Source organism: Acanthopagrus latus, chromosome 15 (genome assembly GCF_904848185.1).
Source record: "Acanthopagrus latus isolate v.2019 chromosome 15, fAcaLat1.1, whole genome shotgun sequence".
NCBI lineage: Eukaryota > Metazoa > Chordata > Actinopteri > Spariformes > Sparidae > Acanthopagrus > Acanthopagrus latus.
In genome coordinates, this window is record NC_051053.1 from 9,174,431 (window position 1) to 9,197,812 (window position 23,382).

Genomic DNA, 23,382 nt, shown 5'->3' on the forward strand with positions numbered 1-23,382 from the left:
TTTCAAAGTTACATTTACATTTACATTTAACATGACATTTTTCTTGCTCTTATCAGCACTATCCAAAGACCTAGTTCTGCCAGGATCAAGTAACATTTAGAGGAAAAAGATCTGTCTCTGGACGCTCTTCCTGTACAGATGACCATCAGTGTACCTGATGTATATTTCAGTCTAACAGTCTTTAGTGTAACAAGAGAAACATAACTGACAAACAGGTACAAATATGATGAAATTGTGGCGACCTGCTCACTGGCATTGAATCATGTTTCCTCCCTTTAAAAGGCCAGTGAGTAAGCACTTCCAAAGGCAAATCTATAATTCATCAGCCGTCCCCTTGAACCTGGCGTGCCTCCCCCCCCCCTCACAAGCACACAGACGCACTCACACACGCACGCTGGTCTCATAAACTGCGGTCTGGGAGGACAGGGGATGGCTCAGTGGCCTGAAAAGGGCACACACGTCCGCTTGCTTCTAAATGAGAACCTTGACTCCTTCTACATTAACAATAGCTGCCCTCTACCAATCTATCATGGGAAAAACATTCTTTTTATGTTCTAATACTACCCAAGAAGCCAAGATTACCTAGTTTCTCATACCCGAATCTCCTTTAATCAGTGTGCCCTTTTGTATTTCTGAGACACTCTGAGACTTTTTTCCATTTTCTGCTGCCTCAAGGATTATTAAGTCTACTTTTCTCTGTTTTTCTTGTTCCTTTCACTTCTCACTCTCCCGCACTCTCTTCCCCTCTCTTTGTGTAATCACCAAATGAGCTATTGATCTCTCTCATGTAGCTTTTAAGGGCTTACCAGTGTATAAAAGCTTGAGATCTACTGTACAGTTTTTTGTAAAGACTCTTGGTGCCTGAAACTCACAGAAGAGTGATTTACTGTTGGATTGTGTTTTAGGGTGTACCCTATGTGGAGGGCAACGGGATGAGCAGCCTGTACAAGCTGCAGGTAAAGACTTTAACTCAATGATAATGTCATTATGATCCACTGAATGTACGATACAAGGCTGTCAGTCATAATGTCAGGCAAGAATCGATGCTTGTGGTTAAAATGTGTTTGACCCATATTGTCAAATATAAAGTCATAACATTAAAAAATGTCTTCTCAGAGTGGTGGAGCTATTTTAGGACCCCCTGGAGCTCCTGGTGAGCCGGTAAGCATAATCACTGGTATGCCTGAAGCAAATCCTTTACAGTGTACTGTGGAGAAACTCCACGAGCATGTTGATACTGTATGAGCGGCAGAACCTGGGAGAGCCAAATAACAAATAACCTGAACAGCCCTCCAGTGTTATCTCGACTTCTGAGGCCCCATCATAGTCAATCATGCTCATTGAGAGTTGGTGTTTGGTGAGGGCCAAGAGGCTTCCTGACTCTCAAACAGGTGTCTCTGGCCTGCCCCAGGACACACAACATCATTGATATGCAAAATGGACTTCTAGAGGTTCAGTTGCTCCGCACGGTGCCAAGCTGAAGTGACCTGATTCTCTTATCAGCTCCCCCTGCTCCCCCTTATCAGACAGTCTGTAATCTGGTCCAGTCCTGGGAGACATTCACTCACAGGCCTCGCAGGGATCTATCCACCACAGTGAACACTAAAGGTTGTGACATAAAATAGACACTCCAATATCCCCACTGCACAATGCAGAAGAAGCACAGCTAAATCTTGTGGATGCTTCTCCCTGTACTGCATCCATCAGAGCCCAACAGCTCCTCTGGAACAATCAATGAAAGAGCATCTTCATCAGTGTGAAGAGGAACAGGGGAACAATTTATCAATTATTCCTCATTTGTTTAGCGTGGAAAAAATGCTGAAATGCTTACTGAGAATTTGCACATGCATGGCCAGTGTTTGTGAAGCATGTTTGATAACAAGAGTGCCTTTTATGCAGTGTTGTATAAAGTACCCACATTTCTTACTGCTTTAAAAATAATATATTTTGTAGAAAATGCTACTTTGATAGAAGCCAGGTCACCCAGGTGATTGGTGCTCAAGTAAAAGGGACTCAAAATATTGTGCTGGGTGCCAAATTACCTGAAATGGTTATTACCTCATAATGTTGCTTTAAATGTTCTCAAGTATCAAAAGTAGAAAATAAAATTATCCATATATTTACATTTATTTACTATGGTTCAGCTGATAACTGGTCAGGCTGATCATTCTACCCGATATTCAGCATTTTTCAGATTAATAGCATCAGTGGGTTTATTTTTTTTTTTTTTACTTCATCTGATATCCAGTGGAATAAATGTATTTAAATGTACTGCTTTGGCAGTGCTAGTTGTTACAAAAGCTGACAAACAATTGTAATGGAAATACTCAAGGGGCAAACACCCCAAATCGTACTTAAGTACAAATTAATAAAAGTTAATAAATAGTAAAAGTAGATTAACTCAGTTGCATTTCATCACTGACCATATGATCTTGATCGTTTTTAATCTTGCTTAAAGGACCACAGTTACACTTAACACAAGCCTAGCATGATTTACTGACAGAAATTGCGGAAAAGAGAAGGAATAACGACTACTATTAATTTTAATGGCAATAACATACAGTAGCCATGTGTCATTTCAGACTTTATTTATGACTTTTATAGCAGCATTTGTCACATTCATGAAAGTAATCGGTCCTTTCTGTTCTCTCTTTAAAGGGTCCCAAAGGAGATGAAGGACCCTCGGTGAGCTGAAGCCTTTCATTCTGGAACATAATGAAATATTTGTCTATTTTCTGTGCTGCCCAAAAAATAGAGAAGCCAGAGTTACTAGCTGCTTTTCATCATCGTCTCTGTGGTTCCCTACAACATAAGTCAATACACCCTCAAGCCTGAGCACTTAACCACTCTCAGTAGAACTCCAACACACAGCAAAAAAACGATCACTTCTCCTGCAGAACCTTGTACCATATTGTCTATTGCACCACATTGTCTTGCCAGTGGGAGCCTATGAACTCTTTCTGCACTTCAAATGTCCCCCCCCCCAGCACCATCACCATACTGACACCTGAAAACAATCCCCACAGACGTGGAAACAATTCCACGCTCCTGCCATCAACTTGAATTCTTTATTCTCACAGGGCCAATTGCATTTTTTATTGTTTTGTTGCACAGTGATTTTTCACCAGGATGTTAATTTGACATTTTAATAAATTGTGTGAGCGGCTTCAGTGCTGTGGCGGAATTGCCCCAATCCGTCTCACAGCTGATCCTCTGGCTGGCCCTCTCTCCACCTTAGCCGCACTCGCTTATTCATGACAATCTACATGTGTGACAATTACCTGCACAATCCGTCTATGTCAGCACCGGTTGCCCCTTCATTCTGTGTAATGGCATTTCTCCATGGCAGCTAGAGCAAGATGAGGTAGATAGAGGCCATCACTTGCTCGAGCGCTGGGAATGGGTCTCTATTTTTAGTGCGGAAAGCAAAGTCTGATTGTGATTTCCAAATGGGGCCCTTTTTCCATCCCATCTGTAGCCTACAAGGTGTGACAGCAGGTGTCATAGATCGTATAGTACAATACGCTCAGGCTGAAGCATTGTCCTCTTAGGATTATCTTTGTATTGACACATGAAGGCTTGTTCTAATGCCTGACCGAGAATATCAAGACGTGTGAAATCTTTGCTCCTGCAGAATTTAATTTACCAGCCTCCACACAGCTTTGATCTATATTTGCTTGTTTGTGCGTAATATTTACTGGCAGCCTTGGAATGATACCGTTTACCTTCCGCTAGCTCATCACCAAACTCATCTTCCCATTGAGGATCTTGAGACAAAAATAGCATCACTCTTAGTTGAAAAACAGGTGAAGTTACACCCCTTTGCTTTATCAGTGGTGACTTTTTTTTTTTTGTCTTGACACAGCATGTGGGTTGTTTCTCTCACAGGGGGAGACGGGGGCCATGGGATTACCAGGGCTTGAAGGGCTACCTGGTGCCAAGGTAAGCATGAGAGAAAGCATCTTATCTGCCCCGACCTAACCTGATTACAAAGTGAGGGAAAGTGCTTTCTCTGTACTTCATTTTCATTACAAAACATTTAAAGAGTTTAAATCTGGTAAGCGATATCCAGCTAAAAGCATGCTCGCCAATGTGAAAGTGAAAAACATTATCTGTTCCAGCTGGAGCTATGAGTAAGGTAAACTAATTATCTTTAGGAGAATTCAGTCGCTTGAAATATTGTGTGAATTTGAGATAGGAATCTCTTGAGGTGCAAGCACATAGTCAGCATGTAAAAGATGACAAAGACAATTGAATGGCTGCTAATGGATACATTTTCCTTAAAGCCAAATTATGTAGAAATCAGCATTTCTACATAACATGCTGTGATCCTACCCTTTCACTGAAGTTACATAGTGCAGAGAAGCAAGTGGTAGGGGAGCGGAGTGGCTGAGACAGAGACACCGTTCACCCTGTTACAACACACAGTACCATCCAAAATGATTCTGACGCTGTTACTTTAAGGTATAATGTTTCATAATGTTGCATTACACTTGAAAACTGCATAACATTTGCATATTCATACATGTATATTCTGGGAATTTTGACAAGGAGAAGGAATAGGTGCCATTTCAAGGATAAAAAAAATAGAATCTTCTACATCTACTTCTATATGGAAATTGTGTGTGTGCTTGTGTGCGCGCATGTCTGTGCATGTTTGTGTGTGTGCGTGTGTGCTTGCGTGCGTGAGTTTAGGGGTGGAACGTTTCACTTTCCGTGACATCAGGAGTCATTTATCCTTTAGGGGCATACTGTCAAAGGTGTGACATATGCAAAAGTCTTAGCTGCTGAAATATGGAGAAGACTTAAATTCTTAAGGAGGCTGTTAATCATAACTCCTTAGCTGGTTTTTTTTTTTGTTTGTTTTTTTTACATAGCTGTTGTCCAAACAGTGAGGAGCACAGAACATTTATTATAATCACGTTCAGGCAGTTTCTCATATCAGCGTCTGCATGTCTGCCTGACATGACAGTGATTTATGTATATTCTTTGTGTAATGTGCATGTCATCTGTCTGACACGTCTGCAATGTTTCCTTCAGGGGGATATTGGTTTGACTGGTCCTCCTGGAATGCCAGGTGCTCCAGTAAGTAAGATATCTAATTTATTTAACTATTTATTTTTCGATTCCTAGTCATTGATTCATAGTCCTCCTTGATCAGTCATCTGTGTTGTTTAACTCCGCTGCTGGCAACAAGTCAATGGTGTTTCATAAAGTACACAGAATAGCAGCTATCAAAACAGGAGTCTCGCAACACAACGCTCCTTCAATCAAGGACTCGGATACAAACCTGTGGTCTGTTCAGGGGATTTTCTCTGCAGCTATTGTGGGCTTGTTGGTATATTATAAATGGGAGGCTGCAGAGGTGCTGTAGATACGACACCATTGAGGACCTGTCAAACACGGTCTGATCTCTTCCTGTGTTTGTGATTGACAGGGGAAGCCCGGCGCTCGTGGAGAGCCAGGGATCCCAGGAGAGTCGGTGAGCCGCAGCCTCTAACTCTCTTTGAGCTGTCAATCCACGTGTCATTCCTTTGTCACTGCCGACTGACACATCGGCTGTCTCTGTTCTCTGACAGGGTGAGAGGGGGCCGCTCGGAGAGACAGGATTCCCAGGGCCCGAGGGACCCCAAGGTGTTGCTGTAAGGATGCTACATGAATTGTGTTGCTCTTTCCTATATAATCACAACTAGATGTTGTTAAAGCAGCTTCAAATAATGTCCAGGCTTTGAATGTTATACTACATTATTGGGAAAAACACAACCTGATTCAAGGACAATATGGACAAAATATGTATGTTAGCGATCACTTGTCCTGTAGATGATTACATTTTTCTATGTAATTACCATCAGAGATGGTTTCTGTAATTTTCGCTGTAAGCGCACAATGGAACAGTGTTCGCAGAGCAATCAGGATCATTATCCCTTGGTTGAGATATCTCATTAACTGTGGAGATTACTAGGAGTGCAACAGTGCTGATCCAATTGAAGGCGGGAGCTGATACAAAATGTCTTTGTTTGTGCTGCACTCCTTGAGCAGGGGAGACCTGGTAAAGATGGAACTCCTGGAATCAAGGTGAGTCGAGCGAACGCGCCGCAAATCCCCTTATAGAAAGTGCTTTACATCAGCCCAGCTACAGAAAGATGGCACAGCAGATTTTTATCCCCCTCCCCTCAAGCTACAGCATCCTGAGTGCATTAAAGCCATTTGCATATTTGAGATTTTAACGATAAAAACTAAATGAAATCCAGCAGATTTAAGGCTTTGTTGACTTTTAGTCTTTTTACCCTAATTATGCAGTTAATGCATTCAGGCAATGATAAAATGTTTGTAATAGAGGGCAGCAGACACTCAGATTAAATATTCATTTTCCTGCCTGATGAACCTGGCTAAAATTGAAACAAATACTGCAGCAAACTCTGCTTTTAGGTGACTGATCAAAAACATTACACATTATTTACTACATAATCGTGCAAAATGGGTTCACAGCATGCAGAACAGATCTGCTACGAATACCCATCCCTAACAAATTATACGCTCTAATACAAAACTGGTTCAACTATGAGTCTGTTTTGCTTTGTGATTTACAAGATTTTTGTCACCCAACACCTTAATGACAGCCCCTGCAGTTTATTGTTTTCTTATTATTGTTAGTTAATGTCCCCTCCACAAAAATCTCAGCATTGCGTGGAGCCTTTCCACAGTCTTCTCCTAATTCCTTTCTGCTGTTGGTAGCTGACGTTTTTGGTGTAGCAACAGTGCCATCTAGCAGGTGGCTTTCCTCCTCCGCCCTGACTCCTTCCACACTGCTTTGAGGTTTAATGTAATGCTCAGGGAAGCACATTTCAGTGGGCAAGATGATAGATTTAAGCCTCCCATCAGGCATTGGGGAATACAGAGTACTGCAGATTAAAGCAGGCAGGGGAGAGCAGCATCACAAAGAGATGCCCGTTTTAAAACCACATCATGCCAGATTGTCTTTTGCATGGCTCCTGTAATCCAGCAGGAAATTGATACAAAGATGCTCCCAGAGGTATTGCTGTGAGCGCAGTAAAGGGAAGCAATGAGGAGTGACAGGGAGGGATTGGAAGACACAAGATGTTGTGACATGAAGTCACAGACAGGTATTTTCTCTCGAAGCTCCACAGTACAGTAGAGACAGCTGGTGGGAAAGCATCTCAAATGAAAGCAGGAGTGATGCAGAGAAGCCGTGACATTGCAGAAGGTGAAACACTATATGGGGGAGATATTATACAAGCAGTACACCTGAGCTGAGAGAGAAGCAATCAATGCACAGTCATCTGAAAAGTGTACGTTTCTCAAAGTCAAGTAATTCGGAAAAAAAGCGTGCTCCGTTTTTTTGGGGGGGGGTTGTGTTTTTGGTTTTTTTTCCCATTTTGCTTCTTCAGGCCACAGAACAGAAAGTTCAGCAAACATGAGCAATATGCCAATATTGCTCATATTGCTGTTATTTAAGGTGGTTCTTATAAATAGAAATCTGTGCTTCGTATGTCTGGATCAGAATACTAGATCATTGTGCGTGCCCCTGCATGTTATTTAACATCAATACTTTGCCTGCACTGGGTGACAAGCACAGGGGTCAGCATGATTTCTTTTTCCAGTTGTTTCTCTTTTACCTTTTTTCTCCGCCAACAAGCCCTAAAACACATTTTTCTGCTTTTTTTATTTGAAGGGAGCTACAGGTAGACCAGGGGACAGAGGATCGAAAGGAGAGCGCGTAAGTAGCACCATTCTGGTTTTCCTAAAAAGAAAGCAGTTTTTATAACTCAGGCTCTAATGCACAAACAAGGTTTTGATGAATAGTAATGGAAGTCTTCACTTCAGCACAAATATGACTAATCCCCACAAGGACATAAGCACCAGACAAAGGCATTTGAAGCGATGTGCAGTTTCCTGTTGTATTTGCAAGTCAACACTGTCACACTTTTGCTATAATCAATTGCAAAAAGAGGATGCAAAATGAGGCTTTTAGCTTTGTAGTTGGTCAAAAGAACCTGAAGACAGGTGACTGACTGGACACATTAGGAGAAATAGGTCAGTGCACAGCATCTTAAGCGATTCATGAGTCACTGAAGGTAGTGTTGTGGAAACTGTGCCAGCCAGGAACTCTAGCTCTGATCGCTTGACTGTCAAACTCAGATCTAAACAGTCTGGTCAGTACTGCGTCATACAGAGCTGAGACATGTTTGGGCTTCTTTACCACAGGGTGATCCAGGGATTCCTGGAGAGAGAGGTGTTCAAGGCGAGCGGGGTCGCATAGGAGATCCTGGCCCTATTGGACCGCTTGGACCAATCGGGCAAAAGGGCGACCCCGGCCCTCCAGGACAGCTGGGGAGTACAAACCTCTTGGTGAGCTATAAATTCACAGATACCCTCCGAGCAAACAAAGACTATCCTCCCCAATGACTGTAACCTCAACCGTACCGCTTCCCTCCTCAGCTTGTGTAACTAGCTCAGTTCTCATATGGAACATGGTGCAGCAACAGATTTGTGCATGAAACATCAAACAAGGCTGTGCAAGGGAGGCTGCTGTTCTCTCTCTGCTCAACGCTTCCCACTCCTCATCCAGGCACCACAGAAGGTCAGAGAGGGAGAGAGATGGAGACAGAGAGAAAGACTGAGATATGTGGGCGTGCCTGGAGCTCTGCAGAGCAGCAAAAACACCTCCGTGTGTCACAGACATTTTACACATACTGTACGCAGTCACAACAGTTATACAACATTCCCAGCAGAGATGAAAAGCTGTTTTGAATGCAACGAGGTCCAAGGCTACTCTTGTTGGAAAGCTCTGACAGTGTTTGTGTGAAAGGCTGACATGACTGACACAAGGTGCACCGTCTTCTTTTGAACATGGTATTTTTAAGTTTCTGGATCCTTTTAGTGTCAGAACATATATTGTTATATATTTGCCTTGATAATACAGACATTTCGAAGCATACCGAACTGGTACACTACACTTTTCCTCGTCAGCACATTGCATTGCTACAAATTCAGACATAAAGTTACAGAGAGAAGTCTCTTTATTGGGTTATAATGTGTAGTTTAATATTCCTGGCTGAATCTGTTTTATTTCTGACTGGGTTTAAAGCGCAGATGTTATATTATAATGCAAAGTGGGATTTCACAGAATAGTTAGAAAAGCAGAAGATGTGAATTTCGGCACTAATCTCTCCTCCCTGCCGTTATTTTCAGCGCAGATGGTTTCCACAAACTCTGTGTTGAGGTACAACATGTCAGGCATCCATTTGATTTTCATGCGGTGATAACTGCCTTATCTCCACTGCTGCCAATTCACTATGAATGAAAGATGACTTGCTGTTGTTCTTTTTTTGTTCAAAAAGTTTCAGTGAAGTTTCCCTTTTCTTTATCCACCACACACACAGGGTGATCCAGGCTTCTTGGAGGATCTCAGAGTCCTTATTAGAAATGAAGTTTTGAAGGCTTTCGAAGGTACAAATAAATCCAAATTTATTTTACATAGTTTCTCGTCATCTTTAAGCCATGGCTTTTCTGTCAGATGAATTTGAATTTTTCTTTTAGAGAGGCAATCAGGTGCTGCCATGCCGCAGAAGACACATGCAGGAATCGTAGCTTCACAATACCAAGGGCCTCCAGGACCTCCTGGCAACAACGGCTTACCAGGCCCTCCAGGAGAGCCCGGACCTCCTGGTCCTCAAGGTAAGAGCACAGCTGCCAGACTGAACTGCTGGATGTTAACCACCACCTCAGGAAAATAACCGTCTCTGTTAAAGTACAAGCTAGATGTAACACCCTTAACCTTTAATTGCTCAAAACTATTGGTGAGACTTAATTAACCCCTCATTACCTGATTTAATTGTAATCTACAGTATACAGTGTGTGTAGCCACGCAATATGTGTTCACCTCACTGGTGTTTGAATAAACCAGTTAGTCCAACTGACATAATGCTGTACCACAAAAGCCTTCAGTTAAAGGGACAGATTTCTCCAAAATCAGAAGTACAGATTCCTCTTACTTGTAGTGCTTTTTATCAGTCTAGATCATTTTGGTGCGAGTTGTTGAGTTTTGGAGATAAAAGCCATAGAGATGTCTGCCTTGTCTGGAATGTAATGGAACTAAAAGGCACTCGGCATGGGGTGCTCAAAGTGCCAGTTTAATGTCTCTTTCCAGTAATCATGAACCGCTTACTCATAATAATCCACAAACTGTTGTGCGCAGTTTCATGCAGGGACTGTTTTCCTTTTTTTCCCAAACTACATCCGACAATCTTATCAACACACTGAAGGAAACACGCATCCGGGCAGCACAGCTGATGTAGTCACATCGCAGAATGTGCAACATGCAGTAAAGCAAATTAACTTGTCCTGCTACGTTTTTGTGTTGTTGTTTTTTACGCTGGAAAAAGTGACAACTTGCAAGGTTCTCATTTTCCATGATTCATTTCTAAAAGTAGTCTGTCTTTTATTACATGATTTAGTCCGATTGGGTTATTGGATAAATGGAAGTTTGTTGCCTGAGAGTGACATTCAGGTTCTGCATGCAAGGCGAACAATCATTGATCATTCTTTATCAGTTTATCAAACAAAGCATAATTAACCATTTCAAAATAGAACTTCTCAATTCGAGGTTGAAAATTCCTGAATTTTTAAATATCCAATTATATTATATGTGTGTGTGTGTGTGTGTGTGTGTGTGTGTGTGTGTGTGTGTGTGTGTGTGTGTGTGTGTGTGTGTGTGTGTGTGTGTGTGTGTATCCCAAAGAACCACAGTATCGTCATGTCAGTTTTTTCCAATATTGGGCGTCCATAATGTTAATCTACTTGTGGACTAAAGGCTTGTGCTTATGACAGCACAGGATGTTAACATACATGCTGCAAAGTAGGCTTGCTTATAGCAGTAGTAGTACTAGGGGGAGGGGTAGGAGCTAGCAGCTTGGTGGGTACACCCTCTGTGCAGTGATACAGTTGGGGTTTGTAGCTCAGTGGATGGAAAATAGTTCCTGTATGAAACTGCTCACAACAGGGTCTGTGGATTATCTTGAAACACTGAAGAGAAATGTCTCTTTCCAAACGTCACGACTTGGTTTTTCAAGATAATCATATGTACCTGTGCTTTGAACACCACAAGCGGAGTACAAATATAGTTCCATTATATTCCAGAAAAGGAAGACATCACAATGGTCGATATCTCTAAAGCTCAGCAGCTCTCAACACCAGAGCAGTCTAGATGAATAAATAGCCAAAGCGGTGGGAGGGAAAATATATATATTTTTGATTTGGAGGGTGAACTGTCCCTTTTTAAGATTTGTCTTTGACATGTAAAGAGTTGGGATGGATTTTGAGACTGGCTGGACTGGGGTGGGGGCACCAATGTCGGTTGCATTTTGTAGGGATTCATGGGTATTTCTCTCTTGCTTACACCCATATATCAATGCAGACTGAGGGGCGGCCAGGAGTGTGGTGCGCAGCGGCTCTCTGGGAAATATGAAGACAAACGGAAGAATTGGCTGTGAATAAGAGAAAGTGTTATCAATGTGGACAGGAAAGAGCCCCAGTATTGATACCTCACTCCAGGAAAGAAAGCTTCTAAAGTACAAAAGGAGCATAGTCAGTAAAGAGGGTGGACGTTCTTTATCAGACTGATACAACCTCCTGACTGCTCGTACAACACTAATGGTTTGCTGGTCAGGCTTTATACCTCAAACTTGCTTAGATTTGTGTTGTGTTCGCATCTGAACCATGGAATCTTAACTTTTTTGAAGAGGAGTGTGTTACGTGTTGGTGCAGATCAAAGCACCACTGCATTGGCCTTTCTCTTTGAGCTTTTGTATCTACCTCACATTATTCAAGACCATTTACACTTTAACCCACTGCCATAATATAAAATGCTGTTTTCATTCATGAATAATGTAGTTAAAGTAGGCAACTACTCGCCTATGAATATTTGTGCTGTGTTAATGCCACTCGCATTACCACATGTCTTGAACTTTGTGTAGCTTGTTTTATTTTTTTATGCTTCAAAAGAGTGTTTTATAGGTGATTCTTAATGCAGCTTTGCAATAAATATTTATTGAAGACAAAGAGGAAAGTTATTTCCCTTGATAAATCAAGAATTCAACAACTTCTTAATTTTTTTTCTTTGTTGACTCGTGCCTCCACTCAGCTGGAGAGAGAGTTTGGGGTAATATTTCCTCATTATTTCTCGTCATCCTCTGCTGGAGACCGTGCTCCTCTGGAATATCCAATTTGACTTCTTCTCCAATATGCCAAAATGAATTGTTTATGGAGAAAAATAACCCCTCTGTTGAATATGCAGGGGTTTTTTTTTCTTTTTTTTTTTTACTCACGGTTTGATTTCACATGGGTGAAAGTCTCAAGCTGTGCGAGAATACCCGCAAGGACGCATGCTGAAGAGCATCATTTCATCTTTCTTTCTTTTCTTTTGTTCCCCCCCCCCCCTTGTTGTAATTGAGTGCTCATTTATCTCTCTATTCATCCTTTACATTTGAGATCGTAATGAAAATACTCACTGATGTAAGTTATGATGTTCCATAAATTCTACATCTTGTTGTTTTAACATTCATTTTTAATTTTGTATCTCAGTGCATTCTGTATATTTATTAACACTGACTGAAACAAATTGTCTTTTATTATATCAGGCTGTAAACTGCTCTGCTTTGTGCTGTACAATATGGAAATATCAGTAAATATCTCACAGTAATTGGTCTTTGATGGAGCACCTGTTCCAAAAAAAAAAAGGTGTTATTTTGTCTTTTGTAAGGCCTAGCATGACTGAATAGGTGTTGCTGTTAATACTTTTTTTGTGACAGTGTTACAACAGGTGCAGGGCTACAGTCCAATCAATCACGCATGAACAAACCGCTTTGTGGCACTGTTATTTTTTTATTTACGTATTTTATCCATTAGTGCCCCTAGAAACAATTTGTTTTCAACCGAGTACAGACGCACTATGGCTTTTTTCTATTTATCAGAGTGCACCAATCCAGTGTGCCACCTAAGCTTATTGCCATGTGTGCTATTCAGTATTTTTTTGCTCAAGGTACAGCGCTCTTTTCTCCATGGAACGTCTCCTCCCTGAATGAATGCCCCAGGCTCTGTGAGTGTTGAAAGAAGTCTCATTATTGCGGCAATGTGTGGATAGCCCCCGTCTCTCTTTGAGACTCACTTTTGGAGCATTCATAAGCCTTTTTTTTTCTGAGATTTCCCTCTGACATGTAAGCGTTGGAGCGTTTCCCCTTTGGGCCAGGCGGCGCAATGCTTGATACTCCTGTCAATGTCTCTGATGCACTCCATGCAACCGCCGGTCCTGAGACTCCATTACTTTAAGTGCCTCATGGGGAAATATTTTTGCAGCGGCTCATATTCGTACTCGGTATGCTGCTGTTTCAAACCGTAGAAACTTACCGGCTTACTCTGCATGGAGTTAGAACGCCTTTGTGTGCATGTGGTTCCAAGCGAAGCGCTTGCTGGCCTGCCAAGAAGATTTGTCCAAATGCTTTGATTTTGTTTTACTCATCAGCCGTTTATCTGACAGACTGAGCATGTCCCCGTGTTCATACTGCTTGTTTTTAATGTTCATCTTAAGGAGGTCATGCAGTCAGCTGATCACTAGTGCAGAGAAAGACTGGACGTAATTTTATCATGAGACGATCTGTTTTTTCTCTCTCTGGCAAGTGTTTTATGCACTAGCTTTTATTTCATTTTATGATCCTGTTTATGTTCTCTCAGTGTATTACATCTCCCAGTCTAGCTGTCATGACTAGACATGATTGTTTTCTGCATCTGTTGCATTTGACATCGTTTACTAGCTCTTCACTCTCTGAATGCCTTTAGTGACCTACATGTCTGACCTCTGAATGAAAACGCCTCTTTGCTCTGCTTTGAAATCTTCAAAAACATGTGCTTGTTGCCTTGTTGCTGACAGAAAACCCACAAACTCCTCTTCCTCCTCCTTCGAACACTAACGCACAGATGGCTTGCTTGAAGTTTTCTGTTTTGACAGGATGTCGGTACTTTTTATTATTAAAAGGTTTGGGGATTGAAACAGGGGACTCCAGAGAAGCCTGTCTGTAATCGACTACCAAATCTGCTTTTCTCCGAATAAGTTGATGATATTTGTATCATCTACAAAGCTAATTTGTATGGGTCCCTGGACAGATATGAAGGCTACAAAAGTGGATCCTGGTGTTATGGCACTTGTACTAATCCTACTAACTGTGCTGCTCCCTGAACGTGATGCCACACAGTTGCACCTTATCTTTACAGTATTTGTACTCAGCCAGAGTGTTGTGTCTGTCCTCAGGATACAGGGGTCAGAAAGGAGAACGAGGCCAGCTTGGTCTGGGGTTACCAGGAGATCCAGGACACATGGGGCCACCAGGTAAGAGTGGCACACGGCTCTAAGAGGCATGTTTATGAAAGATTAACAAATGCTGCATTCTTTTTGTATTAACAATGGATCAAATGAGTGTGTATAAAGAGAGAAGGTTCATTCATAACGTTGGACCCACAGGATTTATCATTGGACTCTGCAGTTCCTCCTTTACCGTCTTTATGCTCATTGTTTTGGTCTTATGGGCTGGAACATCACTTTTCTGAATCACCCTTACCGCTTTTTAATCAGCAAAATCTCCAGCCACAGCAGTCAACCATTTTTAGCATTAAAGTTACGATTTCACACTACCTGCCCGGCATCAAACAGCTGACAAAGTCAGTGACTGGCAGACATTTCTCTCAGGTGTTGATAGAGAACAGAACAAAGCTAAAGGAAGAGTTCATATTGGACTTAGATTCACCGGGTGGAAACACGGCTCCAAGTGAATGCCAGCGTTGCCCCCGATCTGCTATGATAGCTCAAAGTTGTGTTTGCAGATTGTTGTGCTGCCCCCAGTGGAAAACAACAAATGAATTCTGCTTTACATCTTTCCTCTAACCTTCAAAATAAACTAAGGTATTTTTTAACAATCAGACATGTAGACCAGTGAAAATGGACCCAAATGCAAGACACAGAGGCAGGCAGATAAAAAACAAAAACTAAACAAAGTGCAAACCAATGAAGCACTGTGACCACAGAGAGAACATGAGGAGCCAGGGGGACAGACTCGGGAGATCACAGACGAGCCAACAAAGAGTGAGGGGAAAACACAGGCTTAAAGACAAAGGAATGATTTACTAATGGGACACAGGTGAGCAGGAAAAAGGCAATCAAACAGACAAAGGCAATAAGTGAGGAGTAAAACATGACATCCGAGTTCCCATTCTGCACTCTCAGCTGGAACGTCAGACTCAAAAAGACGGACATCCCTCACCAACTACTCACAAATATCCAAGATGGCTGCTTCACAAATCAGCAGCCGTGAAAGCTAGAGCTGCTGTCCCGACTTGTTGTATTGGAACACAGTCAGCTCGGGTTTGACATCATTCCCAGCTCTGACCTCTAATTTCCGAGGTAAACGGAACACACCATTACCTACAGAATAAAACAAGAAATGACTAAACCAAAAACCCAAACCATGACACCAGTGAAACACAAGGACGTATTTGTGTCCCTGTACTACAACCCAGCCTCCAAAAACGTTTGGATTCTGTGTTAAATGTAAAACAAAACATGATGCAGTCATTATCAAATGAACCTGGTTAACCAACTGCAGTTTCACGTGTTTCAAGTGTTCCCGAAGCTATGTAGTAAAATCTGGTGCGTAATCATGTGTTTCACAAAGTGGCGAACTGGCTCCATCCTTGCTTGTAAACGACTGACCCGATCATGATGCTATCACCTGTTAACAATGAACCTGTTTACCTGTGAAGAGTTCCAGACAGTCTTTTGTAGCCTCTCTCCGAGCCTTTCTGAAATGTGTTGCTGGCATCAAATTCAGAACAGGCACAAATTTACAAAAAAACGAACAAAGTTGATGAAGAACAACAGTGAATATATCACCGTTGGACTGTTTCTAATTGCGCATATGTCAAAAAGGATAAGCAAGGTATCACATTCATGTTTGACACAGCAATCCAAATTCTTACGGAACAGGGGTTGTATAAGGACACCTCTGGCTCATGCTTCAGTTACACCACTTTTTCACAGATTGACCAGACACGGCCCTGCCTCCCTCCACATCTGCAAAAGTTACCAGGCTTTTCTTAACTTTCCGCTGAATAGAGCAAAGTGTAGCGTATCTCACTGTGATATCAGACAACTGGGATTCACAAACCTTAAATCCTATTTCAGCCTTCATTTGGTATCCCAGCATGTTAGAGATAAACACGGCTCCCAGATGGCAGTTTGTTTTCTAAAACTCAGTCGCTGCCGTGACATAAATGGGACCCTGATAAAGGACAAAATGCTGCAGTGACTGAGCAATGATGTCCGGCCTGCAAAAAAGTACAGTGTTGTCCTGAACAAAAGTTTCACTACGCACAACCTAACATGTCAGCTTGTCCCCTGCTCCTTTGAACTAAATAATAACTCCCCATGCCCTGATGGAGCGATGAGAAGTGGGATTGCCTCTCTGACTTCCAGCCTGTGACAGCAGGAGTTTATCACTGAACCTAAAGTCACTCATCCTATCTATGTATGTGCATAATTCATGTGTTGGGCAAAGGGAGCTTGGCTGTAGCTCCTTTCGGAGAGGACAAATCGTGGCTGGTAAAAGACATCATCTCTAGGGGTTCTCAGTGTTAGGAAGCACCTTCGGCACAACTGGTGGCTGTATTCACATCTCGGACAGAGTTAGGAGCGTGCTGGGCCTCTGTGTTAGTTTTCCCTGTGCACTTATTGTCCTTGTGCGCCCGAAGATGATTTCCACCGACCAAAATCGCTCGGCCATCATAATGAGGGTCTGCCCATAGCTCATGAATTCCACATAGGGCAGGTCACTGCTGGACCACCGACAGGTTCATGGACACTGGGACATGTGAGTCACATTTAGAAGATTCTCACAAATCAGTTTTACCAGTTGGCGTCACAATAAGATCACAAAGAAATTAGAAAATTATTACTCTTATAAGTATCATAATACTGGAAAACAAGTGTTAAAAATAATGATTTGGAAGAGACTCTCCTTGGTCGACACTAGACTTTGATTGATGGCTTTCAAACCATACCCATGGGGTATTGGTGCGTTTCAGTCTCTTGTGGCCAAAGTGAGTTTTATGAAAACAAATCAAAATCTTTTTCAGCTGCCAAAACCTTCACGGATGAAAAAAATGAATTTAAGTATGGTAATAAAATTATTTTCACCAGCCTAAACTATTTTTCAAGCTGTTTTCATGGATTAATTTGTGAATGCGCAATTGTCAGTTTTGTGCACCTTTTGTTGTGTTGTTGGTATAAAGCACCACCGAACTGCGGACGGCTTGTGTGTGAGCAGTTAAGCAGGAGATGGATGTGACAGTGATGAAAAGGGCAAGTTGTGTTTTCAGAGGGAGGAAAAGGACACAGCGGTACCTGTGATTTCTTTTGTACGAAGTTGTGGAGGAGCTGTGACTGGACTGACTGATGTTACTGTCTCCTATGGAGGGTTTTTATAAGCTTCTGGAACTATTTTTGAAAAAATGTCATCGGTGGTTCTTGTTTGTGTGTTATATGGACAGTATATTAGAGACGAGTAGGGAATGTGACTGCTTGTTGTTGCTAAGTAACATGAGATATGAACAGTCTGATGACCTCACCATATGAGAGACTGAGGAAATGTATTTTCTATGTCCTTCATTCTCATCACAGTCAACTTAAAGACTTCTCTAACTGTAAATGAGATCTACAGATACTGTGAAAACAAAGGAACCTTCCCTTCAGAGTCCTTGCTGGTGTCAAAGTGAAACACATAATGGGTTGCTATTAAAGTTAAGCCTTAGTGACGGAAATTAAATAGGAAGGAAGGAATAGGAAGATAAAATCACAATACATTATACACATAATGATATATACATATAGTTATGAGAGCCCAAGGGGCCTAATTAAGATTAAACACAGAAAAAGTGCAAATCTTAACATTTGAAAAGCTTTAAGCAGCACATATTTGTCATTTATGTGTCATATAATGTCTTCAACGATAAATACGTTTCCTAAATTGTTGTTGATAACTCATTTATTAATCACTGAATACCTCTAAACTATACTTAAATACAGGGATGTACTGGAAGTAGACGGGTTGCCACTTAATTTTTTTGCCACTTGCCTTAATTATAGCATTGGTATCTCACTACAATATCCCTGCAGTCCTACAAAGCAAACAATTTTAATTTTGATAAAAAGATTGCAATCCATAGACATCCATTCAATTTTATGAATTTTTTTGTTATTCATTTATTTCTTTTTAATGAAGAAGACAGCGTATTACGGTGTTTTAAGGTGTAAACTCTGACAGACAAAGAGCGTTTCTGCCCATATATGAAAATGAATTAGCTGTATCAAAAATATCCTCAGTTGAAATAAAGTAAATTCTAGCATTTTGGATGCAAACCAGTCATATGTTACTGCAGTATATATTGCCATACAGTGTACTCTTTTTTGTGTTGCCATCTCTACAAGAAAACTTATGCTGCATGCAGCTTTTCCCAACTTCCATTTCTCTGAACACCCAATCTGCCTGGACGGTGTCTGTGTGTGTGTTTTTGTGAGGGAACGCGTGCCAGCTTTGACTTTTATCGCTAATTGGAAGCTCTACTGAACGATGATAAAGTGCAGCCTGCCGCAGGAATTAATAATGTCTAATTTCCTGTCAAGGCCCTCCTGGGATCACTTCTCCGGGCCCCCCTGGCTCTCCGGGGCCCCGTGGACCTCCCGGGACATGCGACCCCAGTGACTGTCTCCTCCCATCCCGATGAAACCCAGCAAAGCGGTTCAGGCCGGTTCGAGGACAGATGTCCCGTTCAGTGCTGCAGAAGACGGGACGTCCTCGCCGTTTCTGACAGCTTCCTCGGCTGTGGTTTATTGGACAGACTCCACTGACTGCTTCTGTTCACTTTACCATAACATTTGAGTCAGTCAGGTTGTTCTTTTTTTTTCCTTGTTGTTGGTGTCGGGTTTGTTTTGAATGCAACAGAAAGCCTTTTTCTTTTGCGATGCAGTACTTAAGTTATTTCTTGTTTTCACATCCCCTACTGTGATGTAATGCATTCCTTGTCAACTCTCATTATGTCATTCAAGACCATGAAATGACATTGTTTCATTGTGTTCAGTCCTGTCTGATAACGTGATCTTAATTATTTGTTTGCCTCCTTAATGGGCATGCCTGTTCTCTCTTCTGTTCTTGTTCAGATAAGCCAATGGGCTGGCAGAAGGTACATCTCCTGTGTGTGTGTGTGTGTGTGTGTGTGTGTGTGTGTGTGTGTGTGTGTGTGTGTGTGAGAGCGAGAGATTAGCTGAGTGAATGGACTTGTTTTATGTGTAGGTGTGAGAATATAACAGATTGCTGAAACTCCTTATGCAACCAAAGTGCAGCAGATGTGTCTGATACGGGAATTATTTATTTTTCTTGAAGAATGTATTTAAAGGATGGTACTAATGACTGTAGAAAATGTAGCACAGATATCATCACTGGCAGGTGGATTAATGCATTTCTGTATCACTGAGAGTTTTGCTATATGAAATTATCATTCATGACACATTTGCATTTTGCATGATAATCATGTTTTAAAGAATCTGCAGCGTAATCACTGATAAAGAATGTCTTCCCATTTTCTGTGGGTTATGTGCTCATTAGTGAGGTTTGCCATATCTTTTGTAACACAAAAAAGCCACAACTCATCCTGTTTAAAGGAGACATATTAGGCTTTTTTTCTTTTTTTTGTCTTTTCCCTCAGTGTTTTATATCGGCTCTTGTACCTGTAAAAGATCTTGAAGTCCGCACTAACAGAAGCTCCTCTCTCCGACAGAAATCACTGCTCCTGAAACGCCTCCTCAGTAGTCCCGCCTTTAATTTTGGGACTATGTGACATCACACTACGTCACCTTGTCAAACGTTTGGATAATTTATGGTTAGCAGCAAGGTTGGCCAATAAGAGTTTCTTTAGCACAGCTGCTCTGCTGTTGTTAGCGGAGCTGTCTCAGGCGTGTGTGAGCCGACCAATCAGAGCAGACTGGGTGTTCAGGAGGGAGGGCCTTAAAGAGACAGGAGCCAATGCAGAGCAGTGGACAGTTTGAGGAAACTGGTGGGTTTTTTTGAGCATTAAAGCATGTAAACCTGTTCTAGTAGAAACCCAAAACTTATGAACCTAAAATGAGCATAATATGTCTCCTTTAAGACATACATCAAGGGCAGATATTTTTTCCATATGAAAAGAATGTACTAAATGTTGTCACCTCACATGCCGCTCTACTGTTGATTTTAATCTGTAAATAAGTTAAAGAATTGATTGTGTTTTGTTCTTTTTTTCCTATCTAAAGGGGCTTGTGATGGGACCTGACAATATAATTACATGAGCAAGTTGTCGTTGTAATGGTGCATTAAGGTTCTCACTTTTTTTTATCAACCATATATTGCTGCAAATGTCGACGATTTGTGTTTGTGCGTACGAGATGATTATGATTATTGATAACATCTCTTGTTTACAAAGTGTTGTGTGTGATGTGTATGTTGTGTACGTGATGATTCCTCTGGTTTTATTTGTATATTTTTGATGGAAATCGGACTACTACACTACAACTCGTTCTTCTGGTGCAACCTTTAAATGAACTTGAACTTTCTTGTCTTTTGTTTTAACGGCCTTTTGGTGTACATCCTGGTTTTTCACTCGCGTGCCAGCGCTGTGTGTCACTTTGTATTGTCAGGTTGTTGTTTTTTTTGGTGGTGTCTTAAGACTGGACTTTTGATTTATTTATTTGCTGTAACAGGTGTCAGAGTTGTAATGTTCTCAACTAATTATAGAAAGTTTTGAGTCAATTCTGCTTAAACAGGCCATATCATGTAAATGTGTTATTCAGAAACTCGTGTTTGGAACGACGAAACTGCCCGCAAAAAGTTTCCAGGATTCAAAATTTTTAGTAAATGCGCAAGTTGCTCCCCCAAAAAGTGAACCTAAACTTTATAATCAGGCTAAATACTGAGAATGTATGTATCAGAAAAGAGATAATTAGCATGTATATGACTTTCCTCGAGCTTTCATTTTGAGCGCTGTTTAATGAGAGTTAGACTCAAAGGCTTTAATTTTGCTTTTAACTGTCCTGCTGTGATCAATGTATGAAAAGTTCTGTGGGTGTATCTGAAAAATTTGTGACATTAAGAACTCAGTTCTTTCTGTATTTCATCCTTTAAGATCTGTTTGACACTCTCACCCCCCCCCCCCCCCCCCATTTCTTGATGTCTCACATCATCATGCTTCTCTTATACATGTGAATTTTAGTTCACATTTTACTTTGAAGCTCCACAGCATAATTTTTTTATATATATTATTCTCTCAGCATGCAGGCTTGGTTTTTTTATCTCTGCTAAATTTTTATCAGTGTGAGCGGGACTAATTTTAGATGGGTATTGAATCAGGCGTGTGGCTTCATTTGTGAGTTGAAGGAGCCCCCTGGTGGACATGTATTTATTATCCCACTGCTTGTAATGTGAAAGGAAAACAATCTTTCTTTGGGTTATAGGCTGCATAAAAAGTCCCCTCCCTCCATTGGCTTCTGTCCTTTCATCGCGCTAATTTTCATATTCGGTTTTAATGGGTTCCCCCTCGGAGACAATAACGCCGACCTTGACCAAATTCAAATGAGACAGCATCGGCAAACTAATGTGATCCAAACTTTTGTGGCGCGCTGATGAGAGCGACTCTCTGCTTATATTGAATTTAGCTCGAATTGATATTAATGTGCACCGGTTTGTGACTTCAATTTAGCTAAACAGTACGATAACAGGGGAGGACACAAAATGGCTGCGGATGTCACAGCCCGCTTCACAGGCAATTTTTGCCACCAGCCGTTTTGCATCGCCCCGAGTTAAAATCCATTTATTCTAAGTGGGAAAAGTGTCAGACGAAAGCAAACTCAAAGGATGGAGGTGTTGCAGGTTGAAGCGCGTGTCATGTTTCTGTCGAACTAATCTAAATTGACTTAAAACAATAACGTCAGTTTCGTTCATCGCCGTATTTCATTACACTTTACAATAATGTAAGTTGATCCCGTTGCCACATATAATCTAATCTTGTAAATAAGCTTGTAATGAGAAGGAAATATGGATCAGCCTCTCAGCATGCTCCCTCGGATTAAAAATGTCTGCCCGCTGCTCTCACTGTAGCTCCCCTCTGCTGCCTCATAAGCTCGACTCATGCTGAGTGACTTCCACCTGTTTCCCTAAAGTCTTTTGTTGAATATCTACCTCAGTCTTGGTTTACCACACGTCTACATCATGAGCTAGTTTGCAAAAAAAACAAAAAAACAAACATATATATATATACATATGTGTATATCCCAACACTGACGGTTGCCTTTTACTTTTACTAAAAAATAAAGCAATTGAGACCTCACTGAGCAGATTTATAGCTGTCCTGGATGTGGACGTCTGTGTCGCCTCTGAACAGCGATGCTCTTCCTGTTGTGGAGGACGACCCAGTGTGTGTGTGGTGACCGGGTGGCAGAGGTTATATTTTACACTTTTGTCTTTGCAGCATCTTTTATTTACACTGATTAATGGCACCTGCCTTACACGTGTGCAATAAATGTTATTCAGTGCTTTATTTCCTGCCTCCTCGTGTTGTATTTTTCGAGCGCTCACACGGCCTGGCTCCTTGTTTTATGATGTGTTTCTGTGTGGTCAACGGCGGTGATAATAACTCCTTTGAGAAGCTGAATCACGTGTTATGTTGTGGGAAAAAAGCTCACAACCAGGGTTTCTTTGTCTAACCAGACAAGTGAGACAGCATTTCAGCTGTTTTTAAAATGGAATGTAAGAAGTACATGACATACTTATATCTTACCTAGGTATTTCCGTTTGTACAACTTTATACTTAACACTACTACATCTCAGAGGCACATATTGTACTTCTTACTCCCACATTTGCCTGACAGCTTTAGTTACCACTTCATTTTCATATCCTAATGTGGTGCTTGTCATCGTGAAAGACCGAGTGTCCCTTTATGGGGTGAGAAACTATTTGAAAACCTCCCCTGGATTAGCTCTTGTTTTTCTGAGCTCCTGCAGAATTGGCTTTCTTTTAGAGATTTGTGGTTCTCACGGGACAGCAGCACAGCAAACATAGTGATTTTATCGAATGTGACACATTGCTGTAGATTAAGCCTTCTAAGCACCTGCCAGTGTATAAAAGTAGTGAAGATTAGATCAAACTTAAACTTAGAAATAAACTTTAATGGAGCTGTTATATCGGCAGTAAAACACAGACAGGGGCAAATCGAGGGCTCAATGAATACTTTTA

At 41.4% G+C, this 23,382-nt stretch overlaps 1 protein-coding gene across 9 annotated transcripts in view; it reads left to right on the forward strand.

Annotated features, from left to right (window-relative positions):
* LOC119033515 (collagen alpha-1(XIX) chain) overlaps positions 1-22,686 on the forward strand; it is a 119,161-nt gene extending 96,475 nt beyond the window's left edge. For 7 of the 9 annotated variants that reach the window (XM_037123719.1, XM_037123720.1, XM_037123721.1 and 4 more), the window contains 14 exons: positions 906-956; positions 1,117-1,161; positions 2,659-2,685; positions 3,889-3,942; positions 5,041-5,085; positions 5,438-5,482; positions 5,580-5,642; positions 6,040-6,075; positions 7,694-7,738; positions 8,227-8,370; positions 9,405-9,471; positions 9,562-9,699; positions 14,324-14,401; positions 18,746-22,686. In XM_037123719.1, the coding sequence (XP_036979614.1) occupies positions 906-956; positions 1,117-1,161; positions 2,659-2,685; positions 3,889-3,942; positions 5,041-5,085; positions 5,438-5,482; positions 5,580-5,642; positions 6,040-6,075; positions 7,694-7,738; positions 8,227-8,370; positions 9,405-9,471; positions 9,562-9,699; positions 14,324-14,401; positions 18,746-18,846 (939 nt within the window). In that variant the 3' untranslated portion in view covers positions 18,847-22,686. The other 2 variants (XM_037123726.1, XM_037123727.1) reach the window with 2 other exon arrangements.
* Positions 22,687-23,382: the final 696 nt, after the last annotated feature.